The following is a 19,325-nucleotide window of genomic DNA, read 5'->3' as shown; positions in this document are numbered from 1 at the left end:
ACACTAGTATGTGTATGTGCTTGTATGCTTACTGGGTGGGGCCCGATGATTATTTTGTATGTTATTACTTGTTATGCAGTATGAATTGTATGTGGGCGGGGCCCGTTATGCGAGTTAGGGCGGGGCCCGTTATACTAATTGGGTGGGGCCCATTATGCGAGTTAGGGCGGACCCTATTACACTCATTGAGCGGGACCCGTTATGCAGGTTAGGGCGGGCCCCGTTACACTATTTGGGCGGGGGCCGTTTATGTGTTATATGTTTGGTATGCGGTATCTTGGGGGAACTCACTAAGCTTTGTGCTTACGGTTTTTAGTTTGTGTTTCAGGTACTTCCAATTCCAAGGGGAAGGGCTCAGGATGATTGCATAGCACACACCAACTCGTTCCGCTTTTTGTGATTCACTCTGATTGATATGATGTTTGACACATTTATCTTATTTGGTTTGTATCGACGATGTTTTGGAAATACTTATTCTATTAAATTAAAAATGAAATTTTCGGGTCTTATTTTTGGGACGTTTCAGTTTCTGTCCAATTGAAACTTGGGGATGAGATTTCTTTCCATGTTGTCAAATATGACAATGCCACAAGTGTGTTTTAGAAGAGTCAATATCCATCATTAATATTGCAATTATTAGAAACATGATCGACACAATCATTAATGTCATTGCAAGGAAATATAAAATAAAGCAACTATATAAACCAAAACTTCACTTTTATTGGTATAAATGAAAATTACAATTTGCCCTTACAATGCATAAAATGAAAACCATGTTTCTAGATATCTCTGAAGAGTAATAACAAACTATTAAAACTATCCTAACTCCTTAGTAGTAGCTTACAATTTTGACCATCGAACCATGCGACATAAGTCCACAATCAGATTTAGCTCGCTCTGCTTAAGCTTCATTCTTTCTTTTAGATCCTACAATACCATCAAATGTGATCATCACCTTGTGTATTAAGAGTCTATGAATAAGAACTTATTAAAATAATGGAGTTAGATAATGGATTTACCTGAAGTAGAGTCATACGACTTGACTTAACCACCTTTAACATTCTTTAGGTATTTTGGGTAGCTTCGCTTCCAGTGTCCCTTCACTTGGCAATAGAAACACATGGATTCATTAGGGTCAACATTGAAAACGATCTTAGAACAAGCCTTTCTCTTTACCATATGATCAAACAGTTTGACCTTGGCTGATCCCTTTCGATTGGGAGGAGAAACATTTTCTTGGTCACAAATATTACCATTGTCAATGCCCAAGGAACTTTTGGGATTGGATCCTATAAGCATTTCTGCTTCAACAACTATCAACATATAGGTCATATCAATTAGGGCCACGTCGAGATTCCTCATATGAAAGTTCTCAACGAACTGATCATATGATTTTAGAAGCGACAGAAGAACCAAATCATTGGCTTGCTCCTTCAGGAATACGACACTCAGTCTTCCCAACTTTTTAGTGTACGATCTCATTTTAAGAACATGCGTACACATAGAATTTTCATCTTCTTATTTACATGTCAATAGGGCTTGAGTAGTCTTATATATTTAAACTTGAGGAAAATGTGACGTTGAGATAGGCATATGAGGAGGAGGTGGAAGAGTTGAGGAGGGACGATGGCCGGTTCCACCATTACCCGAAGTAGGGAAGACAATTTCACCTTGACTTGAATGTGGAAGACCATCTCCAGAAGATTGAGGAAAACCATTTTCAACAATTATAAACACGAGTTGTTTCATCATTTCATCTTTATTATAGTCTCACATTAGTGTGCCTGTTAACTACGCACGCTCCACTAACAAATTATAAAGAAATGATGTGTGTTTTCATGGATTAACATACTGTAACGTCCCAAAAATAAGACCAAAAAATTTCATTTTTAAATTAATAAAAAGGTAATCCAAAACATTGTCATACAACCAAGGTGGAGTATCACTACATCATAAAATATCATAGTAAATCACAAAATGCGGAATGAGGTAGTGTGCGCTCTGCAATCATCTTGGGCTCTTCCCTTTCGAATCAGAAGTACCTGAAACATAATCTGAAAACCGTAATCACAAAGCTTAGTGAGTTCCCTAAAATACCATACACCATACATAATAATCACATATTGGGCCCCCACCCTTCATCGGGCCTCGCCCGACATCGAGTCCCACCCGGCCTCGGCCCCACCCAACATCAAGCCCTGCTCGGTATATAGATCTGTCAATCATCAGGCCCACCTGACATCGGGTCCCTCCCGGTACACATATACACATATAAACATATAATCATACTAACACACGCGATAATCACAAAGACAATAACATACAATACAGTTATCGGGCCTCGCCCGACATCGAGCCCCGCTCGATATACATACCAATGCATACACATGCAAGAGTCACGCAAACATCTACCACCCTAACATAATAAACCATGGGCCGACATTGGTGCCTTCGACCTGCCAAACACAGTGAGGAAACTCACCTCAAGCTATAGAGTCTCACAGATAAATCTTTGGCTGCTGGTTCGAAAATCCCCGCCCTATCATCATAAAATAACATCCAATTAATAATTGGATCCTGACTCATAACTAAAAGTCTAAACTAGGGTAAAATACTATTTTATCCTTTACCTAACTTGGCCCAAGGAAAAGGCCCAAACCAAATACTCAAAAGGCCCAATTCCAAAATTGTCACCCAAAGTCCAATTATGGCCCAATATCCCAAATTGGGCCCAAATCCCTTCGTGGTCCTTCATCCAAAAGAACCCAATATAATATCATCAGCCCAAAATAGAAATCTGATGTCCCAACAAGACCCTAATCTCCTAAGGTCCAAACACGGGCCCAACACCGAGAAGTCCAAAATCCGAAGCCCACCTATTGAGTACGCGGGGCGTATTCAGCTCGTACGCTTAGCGTACACCCTCTGGGGCTAGTACGCGCAACGTACCAGCTTGGTACGCCCAACATACTCCCCAGTTGACCACCCCACTTCATTAAGCACTTAATCCATTGAGACTTCAAGCCAAACACTCATATCTGATTCTATAAGACCACTAATCACGTAAAGTTGGCAACTTTACACACATGCATGGCTTAATGGGGCTCAAGAGCTCAAAAAGATCTTAACAAAGGTCTTAATACATGCATGGCTCAAGATACACCATAAAGCTTGCATTTTTATGAATAAGGGGACCAAAAGAAGCCTAGATCTAATACCAAAACTTCTAGAGTGAGTCAAGAAGCTTATCAATCACTCCAAGGACTCAAAAAGCATAAAATAACAACATAACTAGATCTAGCATCATGGATCATCAAGATTTGAGCTTTTTACCTCAAAAAAGCTTGCAAGTGATGAGCTAAACCCATATCTTCAAGCTCAAGACACTTCTCCAAATGGTCATCTTCTTCTTCTCCTTCACAAATCACCAACAAACACTCTTTAAGGCTCAAAATTCACAAAAACACATTAGGTTTTCGATTTATGGACAAAGGAAGGTGGAGGCTGGCTAAACATGACCAAATGAGGCTATCACAAGGTTCAAATAGGGTTTAAACCCTAAGAATTAGGGTTTCATTTAAGCTCGCGTACGCCATGCATACTCCACGTACGCCCAACGTACGTGGATGGGATCCGCGATCATGCTATCAGGCTAGTACGCTACGCGTACCACCTAATACGCCCCACATACTAGCTTAAGGACTAAAATGCAAAGTTTTGATTAACAAGGGTTAAATGCGAAACTTACCAACTCGAGTGTTACACATACTATCTTCACATTTTCCTAAGTAACTAGATTGAGATTTTAGAAGATTCTAGTACTTTATATATTATACTTTTAAGATGATTACGTCATACCAAACCCGTTCGGTTAACGACCCTCCACCACACAAAGAAGCGATGAGTGAAAAAGAAACTCATTCAACGGTCATTTTATAGGTCGTTTCTTTATACTTCTCTTATAATATGACTTTGTGAATGAGACGCACTAGATATTCGACTGACTTTTAGTTATACATATAGTATTAAAGCTCTTATATATGTATAGGGTGTATTTTAAAATATTTTAAAATTACAAGGTTTAAATTTAATTTTCTGAATTACTAATTAATTAATTAATCTTTTAAACCAATTATGGATTTATATTTATCTTTTAATTAACCATTAATTATATATTATGTCAAAATCCATTAAGGATAATTCCATTTAATTAATTAAAGAATAAGTTTCCTTATTTAATTCCTCAAAATTTGAATTAGGGTTTTAAATTCAACTAACATTATTGGATTCAGATTTTAACAGTTAAAATAGCATATAATGACTAAAATTTACCCTACTAATCGAATTAGGTAATCATATACATGCATTTTCATTAATAGCATATAATGACTCACACCCAAAACCCTAAAAACCCTAGAATGAAGAGAGAGGGGAAGGGATGAAAATTTCGGATATAAGCCTCCTAGGAAGAGTATGAACGGAATTTGCACTCATTGGGGTCCTATTTATAGTGTAGGTAGTACAAGGATAACCCTAAATTTGAATAATAAAATAATACTATTTTATCTATCCAAACATGGTAATCCTTATTATCTTAACAAACCTTCCAGAATCCTCCATGATCCTTTGTAAAATCGTCCACCACCCTAAGAGGGTTCTAAAATTGTTTCTTGACTCAATTATGAACAATTACAACCTTTAATTAATTCCAATTAATCGTGAATTAATTGTAGATTAATTCTGATTAGTAATTAATTAATTCCAACCACTTATAGTTAATTCAAAATTAATTATTAACTATCTTTAATTAATATATTAATCAGATAATTTATTAACAAATCATTTTTTCTCTCTCTCTTCATATCATTTCTAGTTATTTTTGGTTATGAGGGCAACCATAGAATTACACAAATTTAGGTAAGACCTTATACATTTAATCAAACAGTATTCACCGACTTTTTTTACGTGCATCAATTTCGCGTGGTGTTTCAAAACATCCCAAACCTTATACATTTTGGGTAGCTTCGCTTCCATTGTCCCTTCACTTGGCAATAGAAACACATGGATTCATTAGGGTCAACATTGAAAACGATCTTAGAACAAGCCTTTCTCTTTACCATATGATCAAACAGTTTGACCTTGGCTGATCCCTTTCGATTGGGAGGAGAAACATTTTCTTGGTCACAAATATTACCATTGTCAATGCCCAAGGAACTTTTGGGATTGGATCCTATAAGCATTTATGCTTCAACAACTATCAACATATAGGTCAGATCAATTAGGGCCACGTCGAGATTCCTCATATGAAAGTTCTCAACGAACTGATCATATGATTTTAGAAGCGACAGAAGAACCAAATCATTGGCTTGCTCCTTCAGGAATACGACACTCAGTCTTCCCAACTTTTTAGTGTACGATCTCATTTTAAGAACATGCGTACACATAGAATTTTCATCTTCTTATTTACATGTCAATAGGGCTTGAGTAGTCTTATATATTTAAACTTGAATAAAATGTGACGTTGAGATAGGCATATGAGGAGGAGGTGGAAGAGTTGAGGAGGGACGATGGCCGGTTCCACCATTACCCGAAGTAGGGAAGACAATTTCACCTTGACTTGAATGTGGAAGACCATCTCCAGAAGATTGAGGAAAACCATTTTCAACAATTATAAACACGAGTTGTTTCATCATTTCATCTTTATTATAGTCTCACATTAGTGTGCCGGTTAACTACGCACGCTCCACTAACAAATTATAAAGAAATGATGTGTGTTTTCATGGATTAACATACTGTAACGTCCCAAAAATAAGACCAAAAAATTTCATTTTTAAATTAATAAAAAGGTAATCCAAAACATTGTCATACAACCAAGGTGGAGTATCACTACATCATAAAATATCATAGTAAATCACAAAATGCGGAATGAGGTAGTGTGCGCTCTGCAATCATCCTGGGCTCTTCCCTTTCGAATCAGAAGTACCTGAAACATAATCTGAAAACCGTAATCACAAAGCTTAGTGAGTTCCCTAAAATACCATACACCATACATAATAATCACATATTGGGCCCCCACCCTTCATCGGGCCTCGCCCGACATCGAGTCCCACCCGGCCTCGGCCCCACCCAACATCAAGCCCTGCTCGGTATATAGATCTGTCAATCATCAGGCCCACCTGACATCGGGTCCCTCCCGGTACACATATACACATATAAACATATAATCATACTAACACACGCGATAATCACAAAGACAATAACATACAATACAGTTATCGGGCCTCGCCCGACATCGAGCCCCGCTCGATATACATACCAATGCATACACATGCAAGAGTCACGCAAACATCTACCACCCTAACATAATAAACCATGGGCCGACATTGGTGCCTTCGACCTGCCAAACACAGTGAGGAAACTCACCTCAAGCTATAGAGTCTCACAGATAAATCTTTGGCTGCTGGTTCGAAAATCCCCGCCCTATCATCATAAAATAACATCCAATTAATAATTGGATCCTGACTCATACCTAAAAGTCTAAACTAGGGTAAAATACTATTTTATCCTTTACCTAACTTGGCCCAAGGAAAAGGCCCAAACCAAATACTCAAAAGGCCCAATTCCAAAATTGTCACCCAAAGTCCAATTATGGCCCAATATCCCAAATTGGGCCCAAATCCCTTCGTGGTCCTTCATCCAAAAGAACCCAATATAATATCATCAGCCCAAAATAGAAATCTGATGTCCCAACAAGACCCTAATCTCCTAAGGTCCAAACACGGGCCCAACACCGAGAAGTCCAAAATCCGAAGCCCACCTATTGAGTACGCGGGGCGTATTCAGCTCGTACGCTTAACGTACACCCTCTGGGGCTAGTACGCGCAACGTACCAGCTTGGTACGCCCAACATACTCCCCAGTTGACCACCCCACTTCATTAAGCACTTAATCCATTGAGACTTCAAGCCAAACACTCATATCTGATTCTATAAGACCACTAATCACGTAAAGTTGGCAACTTTACACACATGCATGGCTTAATGGGGCTCAAGAGCTCAAAAAGATCTTAACAAAGGTCTTAATACATGCATGGCTCAAGATACACCATAAAGCTTGCATTTTTATGAATAAGGGGACCAAAAGAAGCCTAGATCTAATACCAAAACTTCTAGAGTGAGTCAAGAAGCTTATCAATCACTCCAAGGACTCAAAAAGCATAAAATAACAACATAACTAGATCTAGCATCATGGATCATCAAGATTTGAGCTTTTTACCTCAAAAAAGCTTGCAAGTGATGAGCTAAACCCATATCTTCAAGCTCAAGACACTTCTCCAAATGGTCATCTTCTTCTTCTCCTTCACAAATCACCAACAAACACTCTTTAAGGCTCAAAATTCACAAAAACACATTAGGTTTTCGATTTATGGACAAAGGAAGGTGGAGGCTGGCTAAACATGACCAAATGAGGCTATCACAAGGTTCAAATAGGGTTTAAACCCTAAGAATTAGGGTTTCATTTAAGCTCGCGTACGCCATGCATACTCCACGTACGCCCAACGTACGTGGATGGGATCCGCGATCATGCTATCAGGCTAGTACGCTACGCGTACCACCTAATACGCCCCACATACTAGCTTAAGGACTAAAATGCAAAGTTTTGATTAACAAGGGTTAAATGCGAAACTTACCAACTCGAGTGTTACACATACTATCTTCACATTTTCCTAAGTAACTAGATTGAGATTTTAGAAGATTCTAGTACTTTATATATTATACTTTTAAGATGATTACGTCATACCAAACCCGTTCGGTTAACGACCCTCCACCACACAAAGAAGCGATGAGTGAAAAAGAAACTCATTCAACGGTCATTTTATAGGTCGTTTCTTTATACTTCTCTTATAATATGACTTTGTGAATGAGACGCACTAGATATTCGACTGACTTTTAGTTATACATATAGTATTAAAGCTCTTATATATGTATAGGGTGTATTTTAAAATATTTTAAAATTACAAGGTTTAAATTTAATTTTCTGAATTACTAATTAATTAATTAATCTTTTAAACCAATTATGGATTTATATTTATCTTTTAATTAACCATTAATTATATATTATGTCAAAATCCATTAAGGATAATTCCATTTAATTAATTAAAGAATAAGTTTCCTTATTTAATTCCTCAAAATTTGAATTAGGGTTTTAAATTCAACTAACATTATTGGATTCAGATTTTAACAGTTAAAATAGCATATAATGACTAAAATTTACCCTACTAATCGAATTAGGTAATCATATACATGCATTTTCATTAATAGCATATAATGACTCACACCCAAAACCCTAAAAACCCTAGAATGAAGAGAGAGGGGAAGGGATGAAAATTTCGGATATAAGCCTCCTAGGAAGAGTATGAACGGAATTTGCACTCATTGGGGTCCTATTTATAGTGTAGGTAGTACAAGGATAACCCTAAATTTGAATAATAAAATAATACTATTTTATCTATCCAAACATGGTAATCCTTATTATCTTAACAAACCTTCCAGAATCCTCCATGATCCTTTGTAAAATCGTCCACCACCCTAAGAGGGTTCTAAAATTGTTTCTTGACTCAATTATGAACAATTACAACCTTTAATTAATTCCAATTAATCGTGAATTAATTGTAGATTAATTCTGATTAGTAATTAATTAATTCCAACCACTTATAGTTAATTCAAAATTAATTATTAACTATCTTTAATTAATATATTAATCAGATAATTTATTAACAAATCATTTTTTCTCTCTCTCTTCATATCATTTCTAGTTATTTTTGGTTATGAGGGCAACCATAGAATTACACAAATTTAGGTAAGACCTTATACATTTAATCAAACAGTATTCACCGACTTTTTTTACGTGCATCAATTTCGCGTGGTGTTTCAAAACATCCCAAACCTTTTCATGGCGAAAAGCTTTTTAATTACTAAGCCTCCGATACTCTCTTTGTGCATCTTTTAAAACATTGACCTCGAATATCTCGCTAGCCAGACTGTTCAACTTACGGTTGTATATGAAGTTGAAATCGTTACATTTCTTTTGAGGGTCTTTCCATTTTGAGTTCACTTGGTGTCCTGTCTGATCAGAACCTCCCTGTTAAGCATTAAAATGTTTTAGAACCCGCTCCCAAGATGCATTCGACTTTTGTTGATTTCCACGTTGCCTATCTTTAAAAACATTGACATATGCCCTAGCCAAAGCCACCTCTTCCTTTTTTCCAGGCGCTTTATAGTCGCATTTGTTCTTAGGCAACAGGTTGGTGTTCCTCGCTTCCTTATTCATTTCCTTCGGGAGTGGGGTCGTCACCAAAATCATCAGATTCTAAGTTTTGAGTATCACAAAACTAGAACACCTTGGGAGGAGAACCAAGGGCGGAACATGACCATTATAAATGGAGGGGCTGAAATCAAGATTGAGTTAATTAAAATGTTATAATTAGATTTGTATTTTGTTTTTATAAATATTATATTAATTAATTTTTAAACGAGGTTGCTATTTATGTGCGTTTGTTAATATTTTTAAAAAAAAATAGAATCTATTAAATAAATTGGAATTATACATCATGAATTTGACTGTTAAGAGTGAAATGAAAAATTCAACTCATTCAACCAAATAATTTTAAATTTTAGGATTAACGAATGCCAAACTTATTTTATATTAGTTTTGTAAAGAATGTTACTAATGAGTTTTTTTTTTTTTTAAATGTTTGGGTTATTGACAAATTTCACAAAGATGTTGGGGTTGTTGAAAAATTTGACAAAAGTTTATACAACAACCTGTTTTAAGTTAAAAAAAAACATTGATTAAATTGAAAACCATTTTCTATATACTAAAATTCCTAAATAGTTTCTAAAGATATATTTTTATAAACTATATGTATTGAAAAATATACATACTTCATATACAAAACAAATCGCTGGTATTTTAGAATAATAGTACCATCATCAACTACTTGTTTGTAAATTATTTTAGGAATAATATATATATGCGGTTAATGCAATATGTATTCCTATTTTATATATGTGAAATAAAAAATTGCAACTATATAAAATGATTATAAATTCAACAATAATATCAATAAAGTGAAAATAAATAGTGGAATAGAAAGTAAGAGAATAAAGTAAAAATCAAATACCTATTGTTTATCGGGTATAGTTTTTTTTTTTTTCAAATATAGAAGAGTTCTTATGTTAAGGAAAGAACGTCGATAATTAATTAACTCTATATTTTGAAGTGAGTTTTTTCCTATTGACCAATTGGGTAAATAAGAGGGGAAGTTGGTGAAGCGGGAGTGGCAAAGCCATGTTGGAGATAAGAAACAACGACAGAGATGTGAAGCTTTGCCTGATATATGAAGCAACAATGGAGCAGCAACGCCTGTTTAGTTTTTGCTCTGTTTTCTCGCTTTTTCTTATTAATTTTGCAGAATTTATCTCCTACGTTAGTAATTAGAAAGCCAAAAAAACGAGGGGGGAGGGTGATGGCCTCCCCTGACCCCTTAAAGGATTCGCCACTGAGGAGAACATTGAAATTGGTTTTCGAAACCGTTCGAGAATACTTTATATATTGATTATAACTCGGATTTTCCTATAAAAAACGAAATTAGTTGTAGGTTTGTTGCATCAGATAATATTGTTATCGATAGTTTTAGTATTGTTGATAGTTTGAGTTTTGAGATTCCAAAGAAGAAAAATGAAATATCTTGACTGAACATAACTTGTTTTGATTTACTTCTTTGACAAGAACTGACTTGTTTGGATTTGTTACGAGAATCCATAGAAGAGAATTATTGAGGTGTGGAATGTAACATTTAGAAGTTGAAATGGAATTGAGATAGTGGATTGGAATTGGATTGTGGAATTATATTGGTTTATATACGTAAATAATAATAATAATAATAATAATAATAATATTTATGATTTTTTGACCGGGTCAATGGTCAAAGAGTGAGAAGAGGGAAAAAGCCGACAACAACTCACATGTTCTACAACCGGCCAAAGACCAACTCCAATGGTCCCTCCTCAACTCGCGGAATCGTCGCCTAGATAGTCCAACCATCCTATCGTCAGAGTAGACCTGACAATTCGAGACATAAATACATGAATTTGTGAGTGACACGACATGACATGAATACATCTTGAAAATTGAGATCAAACTTATTTCTTTTCGTGTATTCACATCGTGTCAAATACGTTTTCATGATACGGATATACGAATTGACACGTCTACGCTCACCATCAATAATGTCCTTGTTTGGCCTTAATCAATATCAATAAAGTCCCTGATTTGTGAACAACAATAACAATCGAATAATATATGATTGAATATTTTAACGTTTTGAAATATCTTTAAAAATTAAATAGTTGATGACGTAAGAAATATTAAAACCGGATTTCCTACTACCACCATTCAAACCCTCGCCCCATTCCTCCCCTCTCGCTATCCGCTCTCTGCCAGTGTCTACCGAAGTTTTTCGATTTCGAAACCCTAACAACGAATCTCTCTCGAGCTTCCGTTCGATTCAATCTCCTATCGCTCTCTCTCAATCTCTCTCTGTTTGTCTCTCTCTCTCTCTCTCTCTCTCTGTCAACTCTCTTTCACCTTTTCATCCCTCAATCTCCAAACGATCCTCTCTCATTGACCGTCCGATGGCTGAAGGCAAGCTTGATCTTCCCGACGATCTTCTCTCCTCCAAGCCCTCTGATCATTCTTGGACCTCTAAAGGTAATTTCTAATCGCCCGGCCTTTTTTTTTTGCATCTTCTGTATTTACTGGATTTATATGTTTTGGGTTCACGTTAAGTTAGGGTTTATTGATTAGTAAGTAATGGAGTACGTGATGCTACTCCAATTCGGCTGCATCTGTATTTCTGTTATCTACCAATCTTTTATCATAACGGCTGAAAAACGAATATGGACTTGCAACCTGTCTGACTTTAAAATTGTTTTTAACTCGGTTGCTGGTCGTATCTGCTTACATATTGTAGTTGAATTTCATTTCCAGCATTCATTCTCACTTATAGAATGAATTTTACTTTTTAATCATGGATGGTAGCTATCTTGGTAGATTTTTGAGTTCGGACCTAATAGACGGCTATATGTTTTTCCTTTTGAATTGGGCGGGCTCAGGCCTTTTACCCCTCTCCACTTAAAGTTATTCTGCACGGCCAAATGTTATAGATCTAACACTTATATTTGCTATCTGGAGGTGGTGTATAGTTGGAGTGCTACTTGTCTCATTACTTTCTATACTAAAAGATAGCAATAGATCTTGCTTGATTTATCCTATTCTTGTTATAGAAGTCATGGTTCAGTCTCGAGAGGTCATATGTGTATGTTAACTCCTGCTTTGCAAAATCGCCACATTATGTCCCCATTTGTTTTTTAACATGCAATTAGTCATGACAGTGGACGCCTCTGGAGGGAATGGTGAAGACAAGATGATCGGTTATGATTCCAAAGGTAGATTTCATTCATTGTTTGTGGTCTGTAATAGACTATTTCTGCATTTTTCCATTACTTTACCATTTCTGCATTTTTCTTGATTCAATTAAAGATCAAGCAGCTTTGGACAACAGCATTCCCTTGTCTCCTCAGTGGCTTTATTCTAAACCAGGCGATAGTAAGATGGTGGGTGTTTTTTGTTGAATCAAAAGTTATTCTGTTTTAATATTACATTCATACACAGATGACAAAACTCATCTCTTCAGTTATTATGATTATAGGAAATGCGGGCACCAAGTTCTCTCTCCCTTGGGAGCTCTGCTGATTCGGGTGTGAAGGAGGCTTGGCGTGCGGAGGGATCTGATGACAAGAAAGATTGGAGGAAGTCTGGAAGTGAGACAGAAAGCGGGCGTCGCTGGCGTGAAGAAGAAAGAGAAACAGGATTACTTGGCAGCAGAAGAGAGCGCAGGAAAACCGATCGCCGTGCTGATGTGGCGTCTGATAACAGAGCTCCTTCCTCTGACAAGTGGCTTGATGTTGGTAACCGTAATTCTGGGAACGAGGCAAGGCGTGATAGCAAATGGTCATCCAGATGGGGCCCGGATGAGAAAGAAAAGGAGAAGAGGACAACAGATGCAGAGAAGGAAGATGAGTCTCACTCTCAAGGAAATGCAGGCAACAACACTAGAGTGGTCTCTGAGCGTGATCCTGAATCACGTGATAAATGGAGGCCACGGCATAGAATAATGGAGGCAACTTCTGGTGCCTTTCGTGCTGCACCTGGATTTGGGGTTGAGAAAGGAAGGGTTGAGGGATCAAACTCAAACCCAAACATGGGGTTTACTGTTGGACGTGGCAGATCTAGTGCTACTACTGTTGCTGTAAGGCCTTCATCTCCAGGTTCCATTGAGGGTGTGCCCGGAAAGCCTCCTGGGGCTGGGGATATGTTTTTCTACCCAAGAGGAAAGCTTCTTGATATATACCGTACACAGAGACTTGACCCTTCTTTTGGTAACTTGCCTGAAAAGATTCAGGAAGTACCTTCTATTACTCAAGTAGCTGCACTGAAACCTCTTGCTTTTGTTGCTCCTGATGCAGAAGAGGAGGTAATGTCTTTTTTTTTTTTTTTTTTTTTTTTTAAATCAGTAAAGTTTTTATGTATTTCTATCTTGCTAACTTGATAAGCACATGCAATGTCCTCAGTCCATCCTTGGTGATATATCAAAGGGAAAACTCACTGGTAGTGAGTTGGTGGCCAGTAGGCCGAGAGTTATCGGGTCATCTGAGAACATTACAGGTAATGGAGCTTATGGATATGAAAAGTGTGTTTTCCATATAGGTTGGGGGTTTCCTGTATCTAATAAGCTTGATGTTATCCTTGATTAGTTGTCTTGGATTCAACATCCACCGATGGGAAAGATGGTACTTTACTCTCGGGAGACAATATGATTGACCAAAATCAAAATGCTTCTCGCTTTGATAGTCAAAGATTTAAAACAAGAGAGGGTGAGTAAAGACCAAAATCCATCTTTACTGGTTGTCACACTAATCTGTGAAGAACTTAACATTGTTTTACCACATTTCAGGGCAAGATGCTAATTGGGATCAAGAGCAAGGAATCCCTCAGATGGAATCATATGCACTGCAAACAAGGTCAAACAGCAGTACTATTGACCACTGTCATGATAAAGCTTCAAATTTTGACGGCGTAGATGTCCAGCCATCTTCATTTGATATCAATTCAAATCTTGTTGATGAATCGAACTCTGTATTTGTTAATCCATCTTCTGAGCAATATTGGACAAGAAATATGCAGGATAATACAAGTGAACAGTTAACAAGTGGCATCATGCCTGAGGAGTTAAGTCTTTACTATCGTGATCCTCAAGGGGAGATCCAGGGACCATTTCTTGGGGTAGACATCATCTCATGGTTTGAGCAAGGATTTTTCGGGGCAGATTTGCCAGTTCGAGTGGCAGATGCACCAGATGAAGCTCCTTTCATGGAGTTAGGTCATGTTATGCCACACTTGATTCCCAGGCATGATTACACCACCAGCAATGATCCAAGTCCCAACTTGGACAAGTTGTCTGATGGTTTCCAAGGGAACCTGGATGCTAATGTCGTCTCTGTACCTGTGCCTGGTTCTGAAATGGGCTTTTTGTCCGCCTCAGATAATCCACATTGGCAATTGCCTGAGTTCAATGGTTTGTCAGGAAAGCATGCTCAAGTCAGAATACCTGAGCATGAAGGCTCTTTGCAGCATTTATACTCCGAGGGTCAAAGCTTCCATGATGAAGGTTATATACTCTTTCCATCTGCTTACCCAATCTAACCTTTCATTTTATAAGGCATTCTAATATTAATGTTGTTTCCCTGTTGCAGAAATTGTTTTCCCAGGAAGACCTGGCAGCAGCGAGTCTGCATCAAAGTTTATGAACAACCACACTGCTCCATCTGATTTAATCGAACCTGGCATACAGAGTAGTAGCGAGAATAAAATGCACCCTTTTGGATTGTTATGGTCTGAGCTAGAAGGGTCGAGTTTGAGAAATGATCAGTCATCTAAGACAAACTTGGCTGGTGGTATCCAGCAGCAATTTGTGAATTTACCAAGTCAGAGGGCCTCTTCTTTCAACACAATCCCTGATGCTGATGAATGGTCAGATATTTATAGAAGAAATGCCATGGATCAACAGGCCAATGACTTTGATTTATCGGAGAAACTTAGGTCTCACCAAATTCAACAACAGCTGCTCCAACAGCATAATCTGCTCAACTCTCAACATCACTTGAATGAATCAATGCTGGACCATGTTCCTATAAACCCAAAACAGTTGGCCGGACAAACTGGGCAAGGTCTTGATCACCTAATGGCACTACAGTTGCAGCAGCAGAGGCGGATCGAGCTTCATCGGCAGCATCAGTTACAGTCGCATCAGTTGAATCAACAGCAAATGCTGCTCAAGGAACAGCAATCACGACAGTTGCTTCTTGAACAGTTGGCCCAAAATCAGATGCGTGCAGCACAAGCACAATCACGTGCGGATGCTGCAAGATCAAATAATGCACTCGATCAGATTCTTCTCAAGCATCAGATCTTGAATGAACTTCACCAGCGTTCACAACATGTCGATCCATCATCGATAGAGCATCTGATTCAAGCAAAGTATGGTCGTCAAGGGCAAGGGCATCCAAACGAGCTGTTGGAGCTCATTGCACATGCGAAGCACGGCCAGATGGAACATCACATGCTTCAGCAGGAGCAGTTTCAGGGAAGGCAGCAGCTGCCTTTGCCTTTGCCTTTGGGTTTAAGGCAGAGGATGGAGATGGAAGAAGAGAGGCGTCTTGGCTCTGTCTGGCCTGGGCCTGTTGATGAAACCACTCAGTTTCTAAGAAGTGCTGGTGGGATTCACCGAGTCAATTCCAGTGGTCTGAGTCCTTTAGATGTTTATCAGCAACAACAGAGACTGCCTTCAGAGGAGTTGAGTCATTTTGAGCGGAATCTTTCAATGCAAGAGAGACTTCAGCAGAGTGTTTATGAACGCTCGTTACGTATGCCAGGTGGCGGGCCTGCAATGAACCTTGATGTTAATTCCATGGGTCGAGTTAATCAGAATATGCAGGAGTTCAATTCTCCGTTGCACCACGGTGGTGTTGCTAATCAGCATCCCTTAGCCTCGAACCGCTTCCATCCCTCTCAAATGGGTGTGGGTGCAGAGGGACCCTGGTCTGAAAGCAATAATGGGATTGGGCATGGGCAAGGGCAAGGGCAAATGCCAAACGAGTGGATGGAGTCGAGGATTCAACAACAGCAGCCGCATACTGATAATGGAAGGCAGAAGGAAGTGAGAAGGATTTCTGAAGATCCGAGTGTTTGGATGTCTGCTGGAAGCAATGATGATCCTTCAAAGAGGTTGCTTATGGAACTGCTTCAACAGAGCCAGAACCCCCCAGAGATTCAATCATCTTCTACTGAAGAAGCATTAGCATTGGATGTGAGTAATAATAATAATATGGTACGATTCGAGAATAGGGATTATTTAAGGACCAACTCCAATCGTTCCATGAATCAAGAAGTTGGGCTTAATCACCCCTCATTTGCTGGTGCATCTTATGGCTCTAACTCATCACAAGGACTGCTGGTGGATGAGACAATAATTGGTTTGCATACTACTAGATCTAGTTCAGGAACAATGGCAAGTCCATTCTTTTCTGACATTAATGAATCCTCTGACAACATGGCGGCCATAGAACGAGGCTTTTTTGATATGGAAGGAAACAGAAGATTTCTTAAAAGCGAAGGTAGTAAGGGTGTAGCTTCAGAAACCGAAGAAGGAATAATATTTCAGCAGGGTGACCATGGGGAAATGCCAAATAATGTTGGAAGGCACACTAGTGCTGCTGCTGTCTTTGGTAAATTTAAATCTGTTTTCCCATTGTATTATTATGGTGTGGTGGCTTGGCTTTTACTTTACTTTTCTTGTGTTTTTGATATGATAGCAGGTCAAGGTGGGAATAAAAACTTGTACAATGAGAAGATTTCAGGAGAGGCTAAAGACAGGTAAGAAAAAGATTACCTATAGTAGTAAACCAATAAATGTTAGCTTGTGCATCTCATATGCATCTTGAGAAGTTTTCTGTTTATTATCATTTTTATATGTTGTATATACATGCAATATATGTATTTAGATTGAAACATATATATTGATATCACCAATATCCTCCTTCCTTGAACGCGAACATGAACATGAAGATGCTTGGTGTAGATGCATGTTGTAGATGTGGCAATGGCATAAAGTAATTGTAGATGCATGTTGGTTTTTTGCTTTCATGATGCTCACTCATTTTGTGCATAAGAGAGAAAAAGAAAGTAAAAACATACAAGAAGATATGGGATGGCATGTGCTTTATATCATCAATCATATTGTGTTGAACAAGGAGTCCATCCATGCATGCAAGCAAGTATTAGAAAACTCTATATCTGAAGCATCTGTGTTAATGATGTTTATTATGTGGTGTAGTGTTGTTTTAGGGAAAGTGATATTCTTGAGATAGGATTAGGAAGCAGTTTGTAGTGTAGTGATAATTCGAACTGAAGACCTGACCTGACCTAAGTGGGAGAAAAAGTAGAAACATAATAATGATGTGTGTGTGTGTTTACAGCAGCAGGGGGATGGTGCCTGCATCAAAGAGGTCTACTCCTGATAATATTTTGGTGGGACGTGCATCATCATCATCATTATCATCCCATGAAGGGTTATGCGAGGTGGCATCTAGAGGAAGAGATGGCCATAGCCTTGATGAAGGTAGGTGGTAGACACTGTTGTTATTATTATTGTGAATATGAGCGAGCATGCAGTAGTAGAAATAAAATAATAATAATAGTAATAATCTGGTTTGTTTTTTGTTCATCTTATTAATTGCATTGCATTGCATTGAAGGAGGTGGAGGTGGAAGAGAAAACATGTTAATGGGTGGAAAGATTAAGAAAGAGGAGGGTCGATTCAGGAGAACATCATCATCATCATCATTATCATTATCACTATCACTGAGCGATGCTGGTGATGTGTCAGAGACGGCTTCTTTCAGTGATATGCTTAAAAGCAATCATAACAATACTAGTAATAATAATAAGAAGCCGCCCTTGGCAGCAGCAGATCCAGCAGCAGAGGCTACAGCAGAGGGACACAATAGCAAAACTGGTGGTGCTGGTGGGAAAAAGAAAGGCAAAAAGGGGAGGCAGATCGACCCGGCTCTGCTTGGGTTTAAGGTTACCAGCAACCGTATTATGATGGGAGAGATCCAACGCATTCAAGATTGAACGAGTTTGTTTTTTTTCTCTTTCTTGTGGTATTTATGTGTTTGTTTTTTTTTCTTCTCAATTTACAACCCAACAACATGTCACATCTTTTAACCCACCCAACAAAATAGATTAGGTTGCATATGTTAACTGCATGTATAGGTAATAGGATGTAGCAGTCAACATAACAAATTGGCCACCTTGTATAATTTTTGTATATTCCGTTCATGTCTTCTGTTTGACAATTGAATTCAACCAAAATATGGAACAAACCGAGTAAGCTACTCATATTTGGATTGCCTTCCTACCTCCCCGTTCATGTCTTGTTTACATTCTTACTTCTTAGGCTTCGCCAAAAAATGATTAATCCTGGGTTGTTTTCTCCTTGTACCCTTTTGTCCTCTCCCCAACTCTCATGACAAAAAATATTTTTTTACACAACGGTGTTACAATCTCCAACATCAAAATTTCCATTCTTATCACCAAACATTAAGTACACGTCTTGGTCTGAACTGTTCAAGGTCCACTATAGAGCATATGAGGTGATTGACCACATCATCGTGCCCATGCCACCCGTTGAGGCTGCTGCAACTACCACTGCCTCCGCCAAAGAATCATGGTCCCGCCTCAACACCATCGTTCTTTAACGTAGCTATGATACCATCTCCAAAGATATTCAAACCATTCTTGCACTTTGGTTCCATGTCTTAATAAGCATTTCAACAACTGGAAAATATCTTCCAAGACAACATGAACTCTTGGGCTATTTACTTTGAAAATCAGGTAGAGCTCTACCATTGGTCTTGAAAGCCTCTCCAGTGTGTCGTCCCATTGCTAAGAATTGAAAACCTTTGTAGATAAACTATCCAATGTTGGTGCTCCGATCTCTCAACATCTTCTTGTCTTTCAATTGATTGTAGGCCACATCTCCTTGTCTTTCAATTGATTGTAGGCCTCTATGAACAATACGATAGCATTGCTACACTTAATACAATGTTTTAAGTTCATGTGATATATCCTATGTGTCTTTTT

General features: G+C 38.2%; 1 protein-coding gene across 6 annotated transcripts; it reads left to right on the top strand.

The window, feature by feature from the left end:
• Window positions 1-11,456: 11,456 nt before the first annotated feature.
• On the top strand, window positions 11,457-18,581 carry LOC145169154 (uncharacterized). Of its 6 annotated transcripts, none has more exons than XM_079087720.1 (11): window positions 11,457-11,771; window positions 12,455-12,508; window positions 12,603-12,676; window positions 12,772-13,596; window positions 13,694-13,787; window positions 13,877-13,996; window positions 14,077-14,790; window positions 14,876-16,906; window positions 16,994-17,054; window positions 17,657-17,799; window positions 17,935-18,581. In XM_079087720.1, exons 1-11 carry the CDS (start codon window positions 11,696-11,698, stop codon window positions 18,312-18,314), a joined length of 4,572 nt encoding a protein of 1,523 aa, XP_078943846.1. In that variant the 5' UTR covers window positions 11,457-11,695; the 3' UTR covers window positions 18,315-18,581. The 6 variants fall into 6 exon arrangements, with proteins under 6 accessions (XP_078943846.1, XP_078943845.1, XP_078943843.1 ...); XM_079087719.1 differs by having other exon boundaries at window positions 12,446-12,508; window positions 16,997-17,054; window positions 17,660-17,799; XM_079087717.1 differs by having other exon boundaries at window positions 12,446-12,508; window positions 16,997-17,054.
• The last annotated feature ends 744 nt before the right edge of the window (window positions 18,582-19,325 follow it).

The sequence above is a fragment of the Lactuca virosa genome, chromosome 4 (assembly GCF_052849685.1).
Source record: "Lactuca virosa cultivar CGN04683 chromosome 4, Lactuca_virosa_CGN04683_v6, whole genome shotgun sequence".
Taxonomy (NCBI): domain Eukaryota; kingdom Viridiplantae; phylum Streptophyta; class Magnoliopsida; order Asterales; family Asteraceae; genus Lactuca; species Lactuca virosa.
Note: the sequence above shows the minus strand (reverse complement) of the source record. Positions and strands in the feature narration are given on the sequence as shown.